The following is a 22,585-nucleotide window of genomic DNA, read 5'->3' as shown; positions in this document are numbered from 1 at the left end:
ATATGAAAGTCGTGCCACTGTCATTTTAATTGAATTTTTGTTCTCACCTTAATTAATTAGATTTAAAACTTTTAGTCCAAATAAAAGCCTTTTTTTCACCTAGGTGCTTTTACTTATATGGCAGCAGCCATAAAAATTAAGCTAGAATAGAGAGGGCTAATATTACAAAGCAGAAGTACTAGTAATTATCATGTGATCAAGCTAAGAAGGACAGTGACCTGTTTTTTGTACATGAAGGCAAGGTCATGCTCTGAGGAAGTTTTATGAATTCCATGAAAGAACTGGGATATTTATTACCTTTAGAAGATGCAAAGTTGTTACATAATTTTTAATCAGTATGGTCATTTCCTTCTGTAATAACTACCAGAATCTTGATATATAATATTACCTATTACTTTTGAAGAACATTTGGATGATGTTTGTTCTAAGAAGGTTCTGTTTCTGCATTTCTCATATATCAAGAAACCCTGGCTAAAAGGCATCTTTTATGAGGATCCTGTGGCCTGTGTCTTGAGGACACTTACATAAATGAAATTCTAGTGTAATAATATGTTCTTAGAGAAACAACTTAAAGTCATGTCCATGTTGCCAAAAACCTAAACTCTAATTTTGTTTTTATTTTCAATCTTAAATTAGGCCACAGTGTCTTGTTATGACAGGTGCTCCAAACTCACGCCCAGCTCTACTTCATCTTGTCCATGATTTCACAAAAAATGTTGGTTTGATGATCTGTGGTCATGTACATATGGTAAGTGTTTGTTTTGTTTTCTATATTAAAACATTTTTTTCTGTGTATATAATTTATAATTTGTGGGGCTTCCTAAACCTGAAATAATTTGATAAGATAAACAAATCTGTTGCATGTGTTTTTTGAAAAAGGCAGTTATTTTTGTCATAATGTTTTTGCTGCTAAACTGTCTTAAAATCTTATTTCTAAAACGATATTGGAATTTGAAATCTTAATTGTTTTTCTTATTTATTTTGAGTAGATTTAGCAAACTATATTGCCCTTATAGAATGGTTTGGTTAGGCCAGTGGTTGGCAAACTCATTAGTCAGCAGAGCCAAATATCAACAGTACAACGATTGAAATTTCTTTTGAGAGCCAAATTTTTTAAACTTAAACTTCTTCTAACGCCACTTCTTCAAAATAGACTCACCCAGGCCGTGGAAGAGCCACACTCAAGGGGCCAAAGAGTCGCATGTGGCTCGCAAGCCGCAGTTTGCCGACCATGGGTTAGGCAAAGTAGCTTCTTGATAACTAAGTAAGGGGGGCTAAATGAAATGTAGTATGTATTTTTTCTTACTAATATTTCTCATAAAGTCCTGAGAACACTGGGAATATTTACTTACCAGGAAAAAAAGTTGGAGGCGGTAGACAAATCACCATGAATATCTCTAGTATCCAGTATATAAGAAGAGTAGAGCGAATACTGAATTTACAAGTTCAAACCCTTTTAATTATTCATTAATTTTTGTTTTAACCATGAGTAAAAAAAAATATTAAAAATAGTGGTAAACTTTTGTCCAAAAGTAGTTTTCTGTTTTTTGGCATCTTGGCTATTGAAAACAGTCACTAGAAGATGGATCACCTGTTCTGCATAGGAAATTGGAGTAATTATTTGTCAGATTAGCTTTTCTCCCAAGTTCTATTGTTTGGTGCTAGAAATGTGTGTTGTATGCCCATGTCCAAGCCCCTGCTAGATGTGCTCTTCTACTTAAATAGTAGCAAAGTCAAAGCTGTGTTGTGTGTGTAGGGTGGTGGAAGAACACATTAAGACACTGATCCCACTTGGGACCTGAGGAGTTTTCTAGTTTGTCTCCAACTTCATCAATTCAAGTTGGGATATTGAGCACAAGAAATTAGATATGGGGCAATTTTTCTGTGAGGAAAGATAAGTTGTATTTTCTTTTACTTATTCATGTGTAATTAGAGAATGCTCTTAAACTTATTTTTAGATTTTTGCTTTATACATCCTATCTAATAAAAGAGTAATATGCAAATTGACCATCACTCCAAGAACACAAGATGGCCACCCCCATGTGGTCCAAGATGGCTGCCCACATGTGGACACAAGATGGCCACTACAAGATGGCCTGAAGGGGAGGGCAGTTGTGGGCAGTTAGGGGGGACCAGGCCAGTAGAGGAGGGCAGTTGGGGGTGACCAGGCATGCAGGGGAGGGCAATTAGGGGGGGACCAGGCCTGCAGGGGAGGGCAGTTGTGGGTGATCAGGCAAGCAGGGAGGGCAGTTAGGGGTGATTGGGCCAGCAGAGGAGGGCAGTTGTGGGGGGGCAGGCCTGCAGGGGAGGGCAGTGGAGGGGGGGCAGGCCTGCAGGGGAGCATAGTTGGGAGGACCAGGCCTGCAGGGGAGGGAAGTTGGGGGGGACCAGGCCTGCAGGGGAGGGCAGTTTGGGGGGGACCAGGCCTGCAGTGGGGGACAGTTGGGGGGGAACCAGGCCTGCAGTGGAGGACAGTTGGGGGGACCCAGGCCTGCAGGGGAGGGCAGTTCGGGGAGACCAGGCCTGCAGGGGAGGGTAGTTTTGGGGGGACCAGGCCTGCAGTGGGGGACAGTTGGGGGGGAACCAGGCCTGCAGTGGAGGACAGTTGGGGGGACCCAGGCCTGCAGGGGAGGGCAGTTCGGGGAGACCAGGCCTGCAGGGGAGGGTAGTTGTGGGCAATCGGGCCAGCAGGGAGGGCAGTTAAGGGTGACCGGGCCAGCAGAGGAGGGCAGTTGGGGGACACCAGGCCAGCAGGGGAGGGCAGTTGGGGGGGACCAGGCCTGCAGGGGAGGGCAGTTGGAGGGGACCACTCCTGCAGGGGAAGGCAGTTGGGGGTGACCAGGCCTGCAGGGGAGGGCAGTTGGGGGGGATTAGGCCTGCAGGGGAGGAGAGTTGGGGCAACCAGGCCAGCAGGGGAGGGCAGTTAGGGGCGACTGGGCCAGCAGGGGAGGGCAGTTAGGGGTGACTGGGCCAGCAGAGGAGGGCAGTTAGGGGTGACCGGGCCAGCAGGGGAGTGCAGTTAGGGGCGACTGGGCTGGCCGGGGAGCAGTTAGGCGTCAATCAGACTGGCAGTGGAGTGGTTAGGGGGTGATCAGGCTGGCAGGCAGAAGCAGTTAGGGGCAATCATGCAGAGGCAGGCGAGCAGTTGGGATCTAGCAGTCCTGGATTGTGAGAAGGATCCCAGATTGGAGAGGGTGCAGGCTGGGCTGAGGGAAACTCACCCGCTCTCCCCCCCCCCCCCCCCCCGTGCATGAATTTCATGCACTGGGCCTCTAGTTTGTATATAATGCATTCATGTGTTGCTTGCAAGGATCAAATTGAATTGCAAGTTTAAAAAGCTCATTTCCTGCCCTGGCCAGTGTGGATCAGTGGCTAGAGTGTCGGCCTGAGCACTGAAGAGTCTTGGGTTCCATTTCTGGTCAAGGGCACACTTCTGGGTTGCGGGTTGGGTCTCTGTCCCCTGTCAGGCCCGTGCGAGAGGCAACCAGTGGATGTCTCTCTCTTTCTCTCCCCCTTCTTCCTTCTTTTCCTTCCACTCTGAAAAGCAATGGAAAAAAATATCCTCAAGTGAGGATTAACAACAACAATGAGAAAGAAAGATGTCCTTTATTATTTCATTGTTTAACAGAAGTATGAAGAAAAAATGCATTTATATTGTATAGCTCACTTTGATTTTCAATAATATTTCTAGGTTACTGAAAATTAATAACATACATTTGGGACAAACAGAGAACAAGCTGGGAAACTTTCTGTGGAACAACAGAAAGCTCTTTTTTCCTGCATAATCTTTGCTCCAGATTTGATAACTTCTACTTGCATTTACTTAATATAAAAAACTTCTTGTTTTTCAGTCTGTGTTTCTTCCTCTTCTGTTCTCTCTTCTACAGGCACTCCCTGTGTGCCTTTTCTGTTTCATCAACTCCATCTTTTTATAATCAAGTATTGGAAAGAATTCACTTACATGAAAATGAAATGCCGTTATTATACTCTTCTCCCCAACCCCCAATGTTTAGGCACCTTGTTTAAGCCAATATAATAGATTTTTATAAATGTGGAATAGATCATCTTTCAATTAAAGATATTAGTATTTTTACCTTACAGGGGCCTCGAAGACAAGCCATGAAAGAGATGTCCATTGATCAAGCTAAATATCAGCGATGGCTTATTAAAAACAAAATGAAAGCCTTTTATGCTCCAGTACATGCAGATGACTTGAGAGAAGGAGCACAGTATTTGATGCAGGTAAATTTCTTATGCCTTTCAAATGACATTTTAGTTTACTGTAAGCTTTTAAAAGCTCTTATTCTATGTTTCATTCTTCATATTGATATAGATGGTAAACCTTTTAAAATATCTTTATTAAAGTAAACTACTAAGATTTGTATAATTTGAGAGTTAATGGGACTATAAAAACAATGTGCTTTTGGCTTACTAAAGAACCTATTATCTTAGCCTATTTCTCTAACGGTATTGGGTTTGTTTTTGTTTTTTTGTAGGAGTATGATGTAATGGCAGCGCTTATTTAGTTTTGTAAAAAATTCTAGTTCTTTATTGTATTTCTCACTATTTATTTACTAGTACTAAATTTAGACTTCTTTTTCAGTTTTGAGTTATGGCATAGTAGCCCGATTGTGGGATTTAGAATCAGCTGTAGGTTTAAAAGCTAGCACTGCCACTTCCTTATAATGGATTTTGGACTGAGCAAGTTAATAAAATTCTCTGAAACTCAGTTTCCTCTCCCCTAAAGGTTGTGGGAAGCAAAAAAAACGGGTTGATACAGTGTTTGCCAACAGATTTTTATAGGAACCCCTCTCTTCAAAAGAAGCTTTCTCATTGTGTTAATTGTGGAGCTGTTTTGCTAAACCGAAGTTGGAAGCTCAGTACTGTCACCTAAGCCCTTTCTTTTTTGTGTTTCTTAAAACTTGACAAACACAGAGTTAAGAATAGGTTAGGCCAATGGTTGGCAAACTCATTAGTCAACAGAGCCAAATATCAACAGTACAATGATTGAAATTTCTTTTGAGAGCCAAATTTTTTAAACTTAAACTATATAGGTAGGTACATTATTATTAACTTAATTAGGGTACTCCTTCAATTGCACTGTACGTGCGCACCTGCACGTGGTATTTGGTGGAAGAGCCACACTCAAGGGCCAAAGAGCCGCATGTGGCTCGCAAGCCGTGGTTTGCCGAACACTGGGTTAGGCAATCCTCAGGATTCATAAGAGGTGAGAGTGGAGTTGCTTTGGCAGATATCATGAGACTATAGTTATTAAGACACTGTGGCATTGAAGTAGCAATGAATGAAAATAGAAGAAATAGAGCCACCCATTTAGGAAATTTAATATTTGACCGAGGTGGCATTGAAAGGATGAGCTGGGACAATTGATTATCTATGGATTAAAGATCTGTATGAACGGCAATTTTTAAAAATTTTTATAAGAAAATATAGGAAAGACTTTTTTAAAAATGAGACAATGCTTTCCTGCTTATAATGAAAATGAAAAAAGGAAGCCACACACCAAAGAAGATAGATCAGAATATACAGGTTGGATTTACAGTTATGAGTACTTATGTTAGTAACTATCATATTATTTTCCATACAAATAACTGTAAACCTACTTTTGTCCACCATGTATAAAGCAATACTATCTATCCACACTAATAAAAGAGAAAGATGCAAATTGACCGTACCTTCACGATGCCCACCAGCCAATCAGGAGTGAGTATGAAAGTTAACCCAACAAAGATGGCGGGTTAATTTGCATACGCAGGCGCCGAGTGGCCGGGGGTGGGACGCTTGCGTTGTCACCATGGCGACGATGCAGGCATTCCATATGGCCCCAGTCACTCTAGGCACCGTGGGAAGGCAGAAAGGCGGCTCCGGGCCAGAGTGAAGGCGGAAAGGCGGCTCCAGCCGGAGTGAAGGCAGTGCCAGCAGCCAGAGGAAGGAAGGCCCATTCTTGCACAAATCTTCCTGCATCGGGCTTCTAGTATATATATAAAAGGCTAATATGCTAAGTGTCCGACCACCCGGCCGGCCGCTATGACGCGCACTGACCACTAGGGGCCAGACTCTCAACGCAGGAGCTTCTGTGACGCACACTGGCCATTTACAGAGAAATGGCACCATGGACCTGGTGCCCATAAAGCAATACTCGGCTTCCCCCAAGTGGGACACAGGCCCCGCCATCACTCCAGAGCGACACCCCACCAAATTGCTGCCCACACTGCCGAGACCCCATGGTGCAAAATGTGGCCCACAGCCCAGCCCAGCCTGGAAATGGTGGCTGTGGGCACCAGGTAATGACGTCACATAGCAACGCCCGGCTTCCTCTCCCTATTGACTATCCTCCTTGGAGTTTCTTCAGCCCAGGAACACAGGTACAAACATTTCACACTTTAACCAAATGTCTGTGAAGTGTTTTCCTGCGCCTCATCTCATTTGATCCTCACAGAAGTCCTGGAATAGGTAGGTAGGAGACTTGGTGGAATCCTATTTTCTTTTCATTAGCTGGAAAACGGAGATTTAGAAAGCTTAGAAACTTGACCCGACTGAAAAGAAGAAAGAAATGGTGGACCTTGAAAATTACTTCAGGTTTTCTCACTGCGCAGAATATAGTCAAACACTGTTGCAGTTAAATATTTTACCCTTTGTTCTCCCTGCATGATCTACAATAATAATCTGCTTCATATTGATGTTTACTGCTGTGTTGCTGACAATTACCTGGAAGAGAAGTTGGGGTGCTTCTGGAAAAACTTTAGCTAAATCAGAAAGCAGGTCTAATTAAGCAAATTTATCTATATATATATACATAAAGCTCTCGCTGGCACCAATCATACGCATGTGTTTCAATCTGTCATTGTCGATCGTGAATTTGGTTGACACTTCTATTAAAGGGAAAGGGCGAGCAGTGATATTAAAATATTTCTTCTAATTTCCTTTCAATGTGCACGGATTCGTGCACTGGGCCACTAGTAAATTAGTAAGAGAAAAAAGGGAGCAAATGATACAAGGTGAAGAGGAAACCTAAGTGATAGAAATAAAAATTAAAACTGCATACCCATCAAAGTAACCAAAATTAAGCCTGCCAAGTGTTAAAAATTATGTAGAGCAATTGGAATCTTTGAACTGTGTGGTAGATTGGACAATCACTTTGGACAGCAACTTGACAATGTCCTGCAAATTTCAAAGTGTGGATATCCTAGGATATGGGTACCCTAGGACATTCCATTCTTAAGTGTATACCTTACAGGAAATTTAACACGTGAAAAAGGCTATCTGAAACTTCTTACCAACATAATTTGTGATAGTGGAAAAAAAAAAGAAGAAACTTCAATCTTCAGCTGTCAATCACAAAATTAAATTGTGGTGTAATAATCAATGGAATTCTATATAATGGTAAAAGGAGCTATATATATCAACAAAAATAAACTTGAAAAGGTATTAAGGAAAAACAGCAAGTTATATGAATAATTTTAAAATATAAACTTTTTAAATATGTAAGTTTAAAATATATACCTATGTGTGTCTAAGTAATGGAATACATAGTGAAAATGCAAAGGGCGCATGAGAAAGATACATGGGACACTTGATGAGTGTTTGTAATGTTTACTTTTTTAAGCTAGGCGGTGGGTACATGATTATTTATTACTTTATTCACCTTTGTGTGCAAAATATTTAAATCAAGTAGAATGTGACTCTCGTTCATAAAGCTGGTTCTAGTGAGTAAATCTTGCTGCTTTTCTACCGTTTATAGGAACATTTTGATAACTACTTATATATTTAATAAATGTTATGGAAGAAAATATTTTCTTAGAGCAATGGTTCTTAAACTTCATTATGCATGAGAATCACCTAGTAGACTTGTTAAAACACACACTGCTAGGCCCCACCTTTGAAATGATTTCAGTAGGTAAGACCCAAGAATTAGCATTTCCAAAAAGTTTCCACGTGATGCTCTTGCTGTATAGTTCAGGCACTATACGTTGATATTTCCACTTGTAGGGAATATCTAGGATAAGCAAATTCTTAGAGACTAAAGGCAATGTTACCAGGTCTGGAGGAAGGTGAGAATGAGTGATTATTGTTTAATGGTTACAGAATTTCTGATGTGACAGTTTTGGAAATAGGTGGTGGGATAGTTGTACAACATTGTGAATATAATTAATGTCAATGAATTGTACATTTTAAAATGGTTAAAATGGCAAAATGTTTTAATTTTTTTTTACCACAATAATACACACACCCTGGGAATCGAATTTTAAAATCTTACAAAAGGAGTGGTTCATTGGTTTTTGGGGCATTTAGTATTGATGTGATTCAGAACTGTAACCAACAATGCAGTTAGGCTTTTGCTTAGAGGTTTTAATGGCTATTTTCAAAATACATAACTGAGAAAACTCCTGTTACTATGATTTTTATAAAAGACTAAGTGTATCTTTAAAGTTGTATTTTTCTTATATTTTAGGCTGCTGGTCTTGGGCGTATGAAACCAAACACACTTGTCCTTGGATTTAAGAAAGATTGGTTGCAAGCAGATATGAGGGAAGTGGATATGTATATAAACGTATTCCAGTAAGTATCCTTTTAATTCAATAACTTGGTTCAGAAAATGTTAATTTTGAAAGCTTGCACTGATTTTTGAAGTCTGTTTTTCATATAGTCTTTACTAGTAGAAGCATAAGAATGAAAAGAATCACACTTATTTGGGTTTTGAATTGATCTATTAATGAAATATTTTGACTGATCTTTTCTTTGTCTTTTTATAGACATGAACATTCATACACATATAGGGTGTCCCAAAAAATGTACACACACACTTTGAATAATTATAAAGGCAGTGTTTATTAAAAACACATTTCCTTTTCAAAACTGAACTATCAGCTAAAGTGTGTATAGATTTTTTGGGAGAAACCATACACACACACAGACTGAGTGGCCAGATTATTATGATCTATGAACGCATAATCTGGCCACTCAGTGTGTGTGTGTGTGTGTGTGTGTGTGTAATTAGAGGCCCGGTGCATGAACTTGTGCATGGGTGGGCTCCGGCCAGCCTGGCTAGGGGGAGGGGACATGGGCAGTTGGCCAGCCTGCCTGCTGGTTGAGGGAACAATTTGCATATTAGCCTTTTATTATATAGGATGTACACTGATTGGCCAGATTATTATCCATTCAGAGATCATAATAATCTGGCCACTCGATATATCAGTATCTGATATAATCTGGCCATACACACACACACACACAAACACACGAACATGCATATAATTTGGCTTCCTATTTGTTAGTAAGCTTTTTCACATCCCTAGAGCTATTGTTGCGCAGAGTTCCTGAATGTTGTCCGACCCATCCCCTTCTAAGTTATCATAATATATAAAAAGTCAGGGACCGTCACAACCAAAAATAACCGGACGGACAACTGAACCAACAGGCTGCGTGGGGTAACCAGGCCGGCAGCGGGGTTAGTGAGGGACAACCAAACGACTGAACAGCAGGCTGCGTGGGGCAACCAGGCCGGTAGGGGGGTTAGTGAGGGACGACCAAACGGCTGAACAGCAGGCTGCATCAGGCGACCAGGCCGGCAGGGGAGTTAGTGAGGGACAACCAAACGACTGAACAGCAGGCTGCGTCGGGCGACCAGGCCGGCAAAGGGGGGCAGTTGGGGGCAACCAGGCTGGCGGGGGCGGGGGGCAGTTAGGGGCAATGAGGCCAGCAGGCAGAGGCAGTTAAGGGTGATCAGGCTGGTGGGGGGGAGGGAGCAATTAGGGGTGATCAGGAAGGCAGGCGAGCAGTTAGGAGCCAGCGGTCCAGGATTGTGAGAGGGATGTCCGACTGCCAGTTTAGGCCCGATCCTAAACTGGTAGTTGGACATCCCCAAAGGGTCCCAGATTGGAGAGAGTACAGGCTGGGCTGAAGGGACCCCCCCCCCCCATGCATGAATTTCGTGCACCGGGCCTGTGGTGTCATAATAATATCTGATGCTGAGGAAAGCATTTCATCACTGATATCAACCTCAGAAGTTAGATTTGTTTCCCACTCAAACTAATTTTGCAGTTAATTATTTGGTTCATCTATTAGGTTACTTTTCTTTTTTGTTGTTATTTATCTTTTTTTAACTTATTGGGATGACACTGGTTAACATAATTATACAGGTTTCAGGTGCATAATTCTACAACACTGTATTGTGTTCATCACCCCAAGTCAAGTCTCCATCCATCACCATTTATCCCCCCATGCCCTCCTCCACTTCTTTCATCCCCCTCTCCCCAGCAATCACCACATTGTTGTCCATGAGTTCTTTTTTAAAATGTACTAATATGTTTTGTTTTTCCACCCCTTAAAGTATAAGTTCAGAGTTTACTATTCATGTTTAGTGCTATTTCCAATGATCTTTATCAGGTGCCTAAGTTTTTATTTACATCATTTTAACTTCCCTGTTATGGGCTTTCTAGTGTTTGTTTTTTTTTCTTTTGTTACTTTGTCTTTCTGATTTTACTCTGTTCATGTTATTATTTATTTCCCTTACTGAACTCCTCTTGTATCTATACATAAAGCACATAATTATTTGCCTGTGTCACATAAGATAGTTTTGACTTCTCAGATGCCTTAAAACAATTTGAGAAAGTAGGCAGATCTCATACTTTACTTTAAAAATCTCTTTCTACTGATAATGTAGAGTATACAATGAAAACAAAAAAATAAAGTACACGATGAATAAGGTTTCTCAAGTAATCGTTAAATGCTTTTCATAAAAATGAAAGCTTTGCTGGTTTTTCACACATGTGTAACTGCCCTTTAGCTTTGGGTTTATACTTTACTAGTTGCCCGGTGCACAAAATTTGTGCACATTAAAAGGGAATTAATTAGAGGAAATATTTTAATATTGCTATTTGGCCTTTCTCTATAATACAAGTGTCAGAGATGAAAGGAAATTAGTAAAATGTATATGAACACAGGCAGCTTTACGTCCCAGGCTGGGGACACAGGCAGGCAGCGTCACATCCCTGGCCAGGGACACAGACAGGCAGCTTCACCTCAGCGCTGGACGGGGACACAGGCAGGCAGCGTCACATCCCTTCCTGCCTGTGTCGCCGGACACAGGGACGCACGCAGGCAGCGTGATGTCAGTCCAGGGACGCACGCAGGCAGCGTGATGTTAGCACTAGGAGCGGAGGGTGGAGGACACACGCAGGCAGTATCATGTTAGTGCTGGGCAGCCTCCACTGATGGCTGCCTCCGCCGGGGACCACCCCCAGGCCAGGCGGACTCCGGGCTGGGCCACAAGGAGGCCCTCCAGGTGATGGCAGTCCCCACCCCGACTCCTGCTGTGCATGCCTCCTGCTGAGCGGTCATGACATTATGGCGTCCTGGCTAATTTGCATATTCCTCTATTGTTATATAGGATTGTAAGCCAGAATTCTTCCTAGTGTAAGCTGATTGCCCTTCAATGAAACAACCTAAGTTTTGCAATTTGGAATTTTTTAGTAGATCTGAGGAGAACTTGGGTTTATGTGATTTATGGTATTAACAAAATTTATAGAATTTAAGTCTGGTTTTAGAGTTGTGTACAAAGGTTTAATGTATATTATGTATGTATGGAATGCTCCCATTTGTGTTTAAAAAAATCAAAATGACTTTTGAATACATGTCTGTAAATGCATATAAAATCTTAGGAGTACTTTTTAAAACTAGTTTTGTAAAAATTTTTAAATTACTTAAAAATACCCTTTCTCCTTTGAGAAATGATCCCTTCATTCTCTACAATCTGATCTCATTCTCAGTAATAAAATCCCATCTTTGTCTTCATGTATTTCTCTTGACTTTAGGGGTATAAGTTTAAATTAAATAATGGTTTGACTCCATAATTTTAGCTTGTTTCTGATAGGATAAAAATAGTTACTGCTTTAAATAGCTGCTTTAGGTAGATTATAAAGATCTTCATGTAAATAGTTTTAGAGGCATTACAGAAAAAGGGAAAAGGAATGGTATAGTATTTGAAACTATCTTGGCTCACACCATAATATTTTAAGCATATTAAAGAATCAGACATTTAAAGCTGAAAGTAATTTTAAAGATCTTCAATTATTGCCTTCATTTTAGAGAGGAGGGCCAATTTTTTTTTCTTTCTCCTATTATAGCGATGCCTTTGACATACAATATGGAGTAGTGGTTATTCGCCTAAAAGAGGGTCTGGATATATCTCATCTTCAAGGACAAGGTAAATCTTTTTTGAAATAATCTTTTTATTTTAAATATATAAATTACTTTGTTAGAAAATTATAAGTCTTACAAGTCCTTCAATAATTTTAATATTTATCATCTGTTGTGTTATGTACTTAATGATGGCATTTTAAGATCAGATCTAGCCTAGCCAGTGTAGCTCAGCGATTGAATCAACCCATGAACCAGGAAGTCATGGTTCGATTCCTGTCAGAGCAAATGCCTGTGTTGTGGGCTTGATCTCCAGTAGTGGGCGTGCAGAATACAGCCAGTTGATGATTCTTATCAGTGATATTTCTGTCTCTCCCACTCCCTTCATCTCTCAGAAATCAATAAAAATATATTAAAAAAACAAAAAAAGTTACATGTTTGGCTCCACCAAAGTTTGTGCTTTTTCATTCATTATACTAACTTGGATGATGACTAGTGATTAGAGAATAAAATTCAATCCAATCATAAGTTTAAGAGAAACAAACATTGGTAATGATTCTAAATTGGCCAAATTTATAAAAATATCCTATATAAGAAAGCCCTAATATGCAAATCGACCAAATGGCAGAATGACCGGTTGCTGTGACACGCACTGACCACCAGGGGGCAGACACTCAATTCAGGAGCTGCCCCCTGGTGGTCAGTGCGCTCCCATAGGGGGAGCGCTGCTCAGCTAGAAGCCTGGCTCATGGTTTGTGAGTGCAGTGGCAGCTCTAAGGACCCCTTGGGGGATGTCTGACTGTCAGCTTAGGCCCATTCCTGGGGTGAGGGACCCCTCCCCCCCCCCCCCGCCAGTGCACGATGTCATGCACCAGACCTCTAGTATAATACATAAAATAGTTGGAGAAAAATAAAATTAATGAGTGCTAAATTGTTAGACATTTTCATGTTTATGCAAGTCATGCTTTATATAGAGAGGCACATTAATAGTGAAAAACTAAACTTTGTGATAAAATTTACTCTGTCTCTGGAAAAGACCCTAGAAATCATTTTTAAATCATTTTATTCTGAAATAATTATAGATACACAAGAAATTATAAAAAATAGTAGAGAGGTCCTGTGTACCCTTCATTCAGTTTCCCCCAATGGTAACATCTTACATATCTGTAGTTCTATACATGCACACACATGTGTACTTTGTGCTATGTATCACATATTTTGATTAATGTAACTAGCACCATAATCAAGATACAGAACTGTTCCATCACCACAAAGATCTCCCTTGTTCTACCCCTATATAGCTTTCACCATACTCTTCCTCTCTCCCCATCCTTAAACTCTGACACTCACCAATCTCTTCTCCAACAATATAAGTTTCAAAGCATTTAAAAAACAAACCAACCATTTTTTAAAAAGTGAAAATTGAAACCAGTTATGGTATAATATTAGCTTTTGCAAACTTATAAAAAACTATGGAAAATTCCATAACCTCTAATGACTTAAAAATATATTAAATGCTTAAGAAAATTTGCATACCTAATATTTTACCATTATTAATTGATTAACCAAATCATCCAAATGACCTAAAGCCTAAATAGCTGAGAGATATATAATGAACTTTTGTCATCTGTTCATAACTATAACTTAAACTGTTTTATTCTTCCCACTCCCTCCACCATTTTAATGGTATTGTGCATTCCAGAAAGGAATGCTTTAAGATCTTTATCCATATAACACAAAAGTATGGCTTGCTGAAAATGCACTTTCTTACTCTAGATTAGGCCTTGCAAAATACTATTTTAATTCTCACTTGCTCAGAGTAATTTAGGTTTAGGGTATCTATTAACTCTGCATAATTATTTGTAGTGTTCCCTTCCATTCAAAAATATCAGTTTAGCCAATAAATTACATAATTCTATACTGAGATTTTGAATATGATTGGAACTTGAAAGTATTTTTATCTGTTTACAATCATGAAAATTGTTTTGAAATTCTTATTCATCATTAGGATTTGAAGACAGGGATTTGATTTAGCACAAGGATTAAAGAACAGAGTCATATCTGCTTTAGAAATCCCAGCTTTTTTTCCTAAGTAGTTTTGTAGTCTGGGCAAACGTATTGACATCCAAGCCTCAGTTTTCTCATCTGTTAAAACATAATTACTTCATAGGGTCGTTGTGAAGATTAAAAAGGAGGTAAGGCCTGTGAAGCCTTTAGCAGTGCCTGCACGGAAGCTCACATAGTTTCTATTGTTATTTCTTTTAATGCACAAATCAGTGATGAGGATTATGGATAGATGATCAAATTCATATTATGTTTGTCTTCATGATAAATATTTTTATGGTGGAAGTTAAATGTTTCCTAACTCTTCCTAAAAAAACCCCCAGAAAATGAAGAAATGGTACTTTTACCATGAGTTTGGGAAAGGACTCTATTCCCTAGTTTGGCTTTGCAGTTATGGGTGTAATTTTTCAGTGTTGTCTGTCACCTTACATATATATGAACATCTGACACATTTTACATTTTTTACTTGTGTAAATGACTTTGAGAGTAGAGTTGATTCACATTTCATACATCATTCTTTTGTCTACCAGATTCTTGTGTTTCATGAATCTCACTCATTACTGATTGATTACCCAACACCTTATTCAGATGTCTGACACTTAGTTGTGGCTCAAGATACTGAAGTGAAGTCTTTTCAAAACAGATTAGCACATTTGTTTACATCAGAAACCATTTATTATAAACTTATTTTATAATAAACTTTGCTTGAAATGGTCATTCAATTGATATTATACCATGATGTTTTCCTTAATGGTTAAAATAAGGTTTAGATAATATTTTAAATACTTTCATATCTACAGAAGAATTATTGTCGTCACAAGAGAAATCACCTGGTGTCAAGGATGTGGTACTAAGCATGGAGTATAGTAAGAAATCAGATTTAGATACTTCCAAACCATCTGGTGAAAAAACCATTACACATAAAGGTAATTTTTATTCAAACAAGAAATTTCATTAATGGTAATGTTTTAATTTGGGGAGAAATGGGTTTATTACATAACATAGTTAAATAAGGTAACCTGTCCTCAAATTTTTACTTTTCATTTCTAGTTGCTCAAAATTTATGGCTTTCAAAACTATTTTTAAGGTATTAAAGTGGATCACAGAACAGAAACTATACCAATTAATTACCTACTAATATGCTCTTGTATGTTTTTATTTATACTTGCTTTAAAGAAAACATTTTAATTTGAAGCATTGGTTAAATCTGAACTGGTAAAGAAATGTAATTTTAGAGTGATGTACCTATTATAAGCACATGATAATATTGAAAGAAATTAAGTTTATATATAATTAACCTTTTTTATTCTTTTTAGTAAATCAAGGTATTTAAATGCCAGGGCTTTTATTTATGTGCTGAGATATTCAGAATATTCTCCTTCTGCATCTGAAGTTTAGGTAAAACAATGAAACAAAAAATCAAGTGCAATTTTCTTAATTTAGTCTTTCTGAAGAAACAAGCTATTTGTATTTGGGTGCTAAACTATTCAGCCATAATTACAGACATAATACCACTGGTATCTCATGTGATCTAAGCCACAAAACGATTTCCAGGTTTCATGAGACTTTCAGATAATTTCATCCACAAATCTATGTCATGTTTATGAGAAGGAAAGAGAGATGACTTCCAAATCTTACTCTCCCACCCTCACTCTCCTACCTCTGTTTAGTTTAGTATCTCCATCTGTCCTATTTCCAATTGACATGCAACAAGAAAAATCTGCACTGTAAATCATCAAACCATATCATATTTTTTATTTCTGTAAAATAATTGCCATTCTTTGTCTGAAATTGATAACATTGGATAGTTCCTGTCTCAGAAAATTGATCATTTCTAGATTATTTAGAAGCATCAATGTTGCTTTTTATTTCTTTCCTCATTTATCTGTTTGCTTAGAGTAATGGTAGTTGACAGCTTAGTTGAGGCCCATTGTCCCTTTCAGTTCTTTGCTGGCTTGATTATATTTTTTTCTGTTTCATCTCAAAACTCTATAAACTGATTATGACAGCACTCTTCTTATGTTTCTGCATTTATGTTTAATTTAGGTATTCAGTCTTTCATTTCCTCTTACTTTTCATTTGTCCTTTTCTCTTGCCTAAAACAAATCATTTCCTTTACAGAATCTATTAGAAATTAATAGATAAAACTATGATGGAAGGGGAAGAAGTAATATTTATCAAGCATCTACTTTGTGCCTTCCACAATTTAATAGATATTATCCATACATTAGCTCATTAATGTGTGCCATAATCTTATGAATCATTATTTTTATGAAGTAGGAAACTGGGTCAGTATATTTCTATTTATCTTGTTATAAAAATGTAAATAATTTTAATTTAGTTTAAATCAAAGTGTCAATATTTCTTTGAAATTTCTGAGCTCTTTGAAATGAATACAGAATGTCCATAGTTATATTTATAAATGCTTTTTTATCTTCAAAGACAGATAATATCAAATATCTATAGGAACAATAATATTTAATACTAAAAAATTAAAATAATTGAAATGTTTCCTGTTTCATAACAGGCATAAGAAATTAGCATTCAAAAATAGCATGAATATTTTTGTGTTTATTTTTCTATTTTGCCAATTATTTTCAAAATTAGCATAGAAATCATAAAAAAGTTTATACAGTTTTAAAAGTCTTCAGAATTATGAACATTCTGGTATGGTTATTATATAGTTACAGATATTTGATATTTCTGCCTTGATTATTGAGTATTCAAAAGAACAAAAAGAGCACCCTTTTATTTTGTGCTAAGCACTGACTTAAGTGCATTAATGTTTGCAATATAATAACATGAAGAGGTAGGTATTGTTCATCCTCTTTATTACTGAGGAAAGTGAGGGGTTAAGTCACAGCCAGGAAAGGGGTCAATGGTAATACTAGAATGCTGGGAGTCTGGCTCAAGAGCCCACTGCTGCCCAGGTTGGGAGTTTTATATGTTATATGCCTTAAACAAATAATGCAAGCTTATATTTTTTTTAAAAAAGAGATAGATTAGGAAAACTGTTAACTCCAGGAAGACATTTATAGGTATTTAAATGTAAACAGACAAGTATATGCAGACATACCTGCATATGCATATATACAACTTTATGTAATTGAAAAAAACCACTCCTATATAACCTGGCATTTTATATAAACCAAGAGACTCTGGCTGATCAAATTTCTTAATATTTCAAGTGGCAAATGATTTGTACAAATACCAAATATCCCTTAAGTGTTTCTGAAATTACTTTTCAGTCACTTGCATAATGATTAAAGTTTATGTGTTATCTGGAACGTCAATTTTTTAATGTCATATTTCTACTCTATTAGCCATAGTTCAGCATCTTGTCACCTGATTTCAGGCATGAAAGTTTAAAAGTTTAAAAATTCTGCTAAAGTTTTGGTCAGTTGTAGAGGAATACAATTTTAGGGGTGAGTGTTAATCAGTAGCCCCGTTGGAGAGGTCTAAAATGTTTGCTTTTTTAAATCCTGAACACTCAATGCAGAAAATATTGATCTTCAGTCTTGATTATTTTTCAGACTGTTTCTTCATACTGTTTTGTTTATAAATGTGCTCTATTTACATTTTCATTATTTTATTAATATAAAGGCAATTAACTTATATTTTGTGTTTTTTAAACATAATCTAGATGAGGAAGAGGATGGCAAGACTCCAACTCAACCACTGTTGAAAAAAGGCAGGCATTTTTCATCATTTTATTTTAATCCCTTTTTCATACTATTAACTCTTTATCTCCAACCTTATTATTTTTTTATCTTAGTTTTTATTTTCATGGTGAGGTGATGTTACAGTTATTTATTAAATGCAGATTAGAAAAATTATCATTAGTCTAATTAAAGAGTTAAATCATCCCAGGAAAAGGTGATTTATCAAATACAAATTCTTTTAAGTCATCATAGCATTTCTGAAATATTCAAACCCTGAAAGTCAGTATTAATTTTTTAATTTTAACTGCATGGTTTAGATGATAAGTAGAGACACTGAAATAGGTTTATTTACAGTGTCACTGCATTCTTTACCATCAGTGGTACCCAGCCAAGTCCTTAATTTTGATACTAATATATTTTTCATTTCAAAAATTATAATATTTCTCACAGTCCTGCTGCGTTTGGGAGATACACAGTCATGTCAACGTACATGAATTTTATGAGAAGGAGATAGAGGTGAGAGTTATGGAGCAGTGTGGTTTGGTAGCCATATTCATCATGCAAATCATTCGTCATGTTTGCATACATCGTGGCAGCATGAAAAGTGAATGATAGGCATTCTGCAAAAGTGATCAGATTTCCTCCTGTGGATTTTTGCTTTAAAAATTTGGTCTAGGAGTTTCATAATAGTCATTTGCTTACTCACAGAGCCAGTGTTGATTTCTTTTTTTAATTTACTGGGAATATAAATGGGAACTCCCTTGGTATATTGCTCTTTCCACTTGTAGCATATGGGTGCCCTTCCAGGGAGTTCCCACCATCTTTCTGCAGTTCAACGAAAGATGTGTTGGTTATGTGGCTTTATAATTGGGTATTGCATATTAAGGGGACAAATGCTAGATAAAAATGAGAGAGTTTTTCCTTAGACTAAGGTTTTGCTGAGATAATGTAATATTGTACTGGTATGTCTTCCACTTCTGTCTTTCATATTATTTCAAAAAAAATTTTTGAGCTATAAATTATTTAGTAACTAGATTACAAAAGAAATATATTCATAGAAAAGGCATAAACTTAATTTGTCAAGTTAGCCTAAAACATCATTTCAAAAATCAAAATCCAGCAGTTAGTTATAATTTCCTTGATTGATATTTATGATTCTCTTTCATTCAGAATGCTTCAAAATATTGGAAATTAGGCAAGATGGTCTGAATGAGTTTAACTGTTGTGAAGATGTGTTTATCTTTAGCCATCTTAAACGTATGTTTAAATTATAAACAATTGAAAGCTTATGATTGATACCATATACTACTACCTGCAAAATAAACATTTGAATATGTGAAAGTTAGGAAACTAAAGGAATTCAGCAAAAGGGTCTTTAATATTTAGCTTCCTTACATCTTTTTCTGCTTAATCCTTTAGAATCCAAAGGCCCTGCTGTGCCTTTAAATGTAGCTGACCAAAAGCTTCTTGAAGCTAGTACACAGTTTCAGAAAAAACAAGGAAAGAATACTATTGATGTCTGGTGGCTTTTTGATGATGGAGGTAAGGTTGTTAATACATTTTTTTAACAGTTTTAAATTTATTGAAGTTGTGGGAATAGTACTAAAAATCGGCATGTATTCCTCACTCATAGACCACATTTCAGTTTAGCCAAAACTCTTAAAAGCAACAGGATTAATTTTAGAATCAGGTGTTGCACTTAGTTGTCATATCTCTTCATTGTCCTTAAATTTGGGAGTTGCCAGGTCTATCCTTGAGCTTCATGACCTTAATATTTAAAAAAGTATTACAGGCCAAATATTTTGTAGAACGTCACTGAATTTGGAGTGCTATTTGATGTTTCACCATAATTCAAGTCATGTATTTTTAGCAGAAATATCACAAGTAATGCTGTGCTCTTCTGTCTATATCTCATCAGGTGGCACATGATGTTGCTTTGTCTTAGCTTTGACTATGGAGTAAGGTGGTTTTCACCAGGGTTATACACTGAAGAGTTACTGTTTTCCCCTTTTATAATTACAGGTATTTGGGGGATGAAGAGTTACTTTGAGACTATGTAAATATACCATTGTTACTGCAACTTTTACCACCATCTTTAGCATCCATTGATATTTCTGCCTGAATTTATTGTTGTGGTGTGTTTGTGGTTGCCAGATGATAATTTTCCAATCCTATTATTTCTTCCCATGGATTCCTATTTTATTCAGTGGGATATAATTTGTCATTCTCATTATTTGTTTTGATATTCAAACTGTCCCAGATTTCCTGTTTAGTCTGACTGCTATGTCCATGTGGCATGTCCCAACCACTCTTTGTTTTCTAATATACTAAGAAGTTCTAGGCTCAGTTTTGTACTTCCCTACAGCATCCATTGAACCACCTTTTATCTAAGGAGCCCTGATTTCTTTTAATGGAGAGTGGTATTGAGGAACAAAAAACGGGGCATTAGATGTGCTCCTTGGTATTAGGGTGTCACTGCTCCCAGACCCTCTCAGTGGACAGATCTATGAAATCTAATAAAAGAGTAAGATGCAAATTGACCATACCTTTGCAACGCCCACCAGCCAATCAGGAGTGAGTATGCAAATTAACCCAACAAAGATGGTAGGTTAATTTGCATACACAGGCCCCCAGATGCTCCGGGCCTCTGGGCAGCATGGGAAGGCTGAAAGGCAGCTCTGGGCCGGAGCGAAGGCGGTGCCAGCAGCCAGGGGAAGGAAGGCCCATTCTTGCATGAATCTTCATGCATTGGGCCTCTAGTACACATATAAGTGTCTGTAGGTATACTTACAGGCTGAAAACTAATTCCAGCCCAACACTGCAGGGTTCAATCCAGCTTCTCCCTCTATGTTTTTCATTTTAGTGAGAAATGTTGCTCCCATTAGCTTCGGCAAATATTCTCATTCCTCCCTCTTCCTGTGTGGGACTAATCTCCCAACTCTGCCAGGCCACAATCCCATTTCACTGACTTCCTCTCATGGGCTCTGACTCCACTGGGTCTCCTTCCTAGTTCAGCCCTGCCTATGGCCTTATGACTAAATCAAGGAAGGACAGAAAGAAAATTTTAGTTTTACAGAGTTGTTGTACACATGTTTTTAGAGACTAAATTGAATTAAAAGTTTTTAATTAAGAAATTAGCACTTAGTATATGATTTATTATATTTTTATGATTTAGGTTTGACCTTATTGATACCTTACCTTCTGACTACCAAGAAAAAGTGGAAAGATTGTAAGATCAGAGTATTCATTGGTGGGAAAATAAACAGAATAGACCATGACCGGAGAGCGTAAGTCTACTTTAAATTGAAGGGCATTTATCTAGCAATACTTTATTATTACTATATAGATTTGGTAGAATAATCCATAGGCAATCCATAAGATGTCAGTTATGTTGCTCTGTTCTATGCTAAAGCTGAAAATTCTCAAATAAACCATCTTTAATTTTAATTTAGTCTTTATGTTTAAGTTGTAGATTGTTTTACTGATATGTAATATTTTTTTAATATATTGACATTTTAGAAAGTATTAATATTTATGGCATTAAAGTGTTAAGCAGCTCTTTTTTTAAAATCGGGGGAGAGTGTACAGCCATTGTCATCCACTCCCTGTCCTTGTTGTCACAGTTCTGGTTCTGGTTTCAGTGCTTCTCTAAGTGCCTCTGGTGTCTCTGACCTGTTTGCATATATTTTGCACATTGCTCCCAATTTCAGGTTTGGAAAGCAGTGCTTGTTCTCATGATTCCTCTGCCCAAAATATTTTATAACTTTTTCTCTGTAACATACCATAGAAGGTCTATGCTAAATGTGGCAATCAAAGTCCTTATAACCTATCCTCCTATTCCCTATTGTTATCTCCTGGTCCCCCAATTATGCCTTATACTTCAATTTACATTTCTGTGCCTGCCTTAAAAATGCAGATGATTTCAGACTTTCACTCCTTTGCCTACTCTCATCTCTCTACTATTAATAGCTTTGTACTTCTCGATTAAAATACTTCATCCTTTGAAGTTCAGGACAGTTGCCATCTTCTTCATTACACCTTCCCTACTTTTCTCCCTTGTCCCACACTAGTTGTTACATTTCCTTCTTGAATCATAATATACTTGATAACACTCATCACATTCTGGGCTTCTGTTATGTCTATTTTATACCAGAATTCAATTAGGTGTTTATTCATTTCAAAAGTGAATTATGCAAGCAGTAGTAGAAATAACTTAAAAGTTAAACCTGTTTCTCATCTGGTTTCTAATATCTTAATTTAGAAAACTCATTTTATTAAGAATAAAATCCTGTTTTGTTCATTGCTTTTCCTGTTTGTATGTTTCAACTTTTTTATTGTTGCCACCAAGGCTTCATTGCCAGCTCTGCCTCCAAAAAGGTATTTACTGAAAAGTCAGAGGCTGTTGGAGCTCCTATCCCATGCCTGTCCAAGTCTACCCCCCACACCCCCCAAGTACTGTGAACTTAATCTACTCTGTTATAACTTCAGTTTGGTCCAAAAAGTCATATTGGGACCTTTTGAGGTATGCATTCGCCATGGATGGAAGAATAATCCAAAAATAATTAAACAAGTAACTAGTTTTTATTGAAATCCTATACTTAGTATAATTCCACTAAAATTAACTTAAAAAATACTAGTTGTATTCAAATTTCATTATTAATGTCTTTCTCTGTCCATTACTGGATGAGATTTAGAAAAAGTAA

General features: G+C 37.5%; 1 protein-coding gene across 2 annotated transcripts in view; it reads left to right on the top strand.

The window, feature by feature from the left end:
- Window positions 1–22,585, top strand: part of SLC12A2 (solute carrier family 12 member 2) — a 95,068-nt gene that overhangs the window by 65,989 nt on the left and 6,494 nt on the right. The window contains exons 16-23 of one of the 2 annotated variants that reach the window (XM_080678421.1): window positions 637–748; window positions 4,102–4,242; window positions 8,471–8,577; window positions 12,144–12,223; window positions 15,021–15,146; window positions 17,864–17,911; window positions 19,302–19,424; window positions 21,058–21,169. In XM_080678421.1, the coding sequence (XP_080534547.1) occupies window positions 637–748; window positions 4,102–4,242; window positions 8,471–8,577; window positions 12,144–12,223; window positions 15,021–15,146; window positions 17,864–17,911; window positions 19,302–19,424; window positions 21,058–21,169 (849 nt within the window). The remainder of the gene's footprint in view (window positions 1–636; window positions 749–4,101; window positions 4,243–8,470; window positions 8,578–12,143; window positions 12,224–15,020; window positions 15,147–17,863; window positions 17,912–19,301; window positions 19,425–21,057; window positions 21,170–22,585) is intronic. The other variant, XM_080678422.1, reaches the window with a different exon arrangement.

The sequence above is a fragment of the Plecotus auritus genome (assembly GCF_963455305.1).
Source record: "Plecotus auritus genome assembly, chromosome: 7".
NCBI lineage: Eukaryota > Metazoa > Chordata > Mammalia > Chiroptera > Vespertilionidae > Plecotus > Plecotus auritus.
Note: the sequence above shows the minus strand (reverse complement) of the source record. Positions and strands in the feature narration are given on the sequence as shown.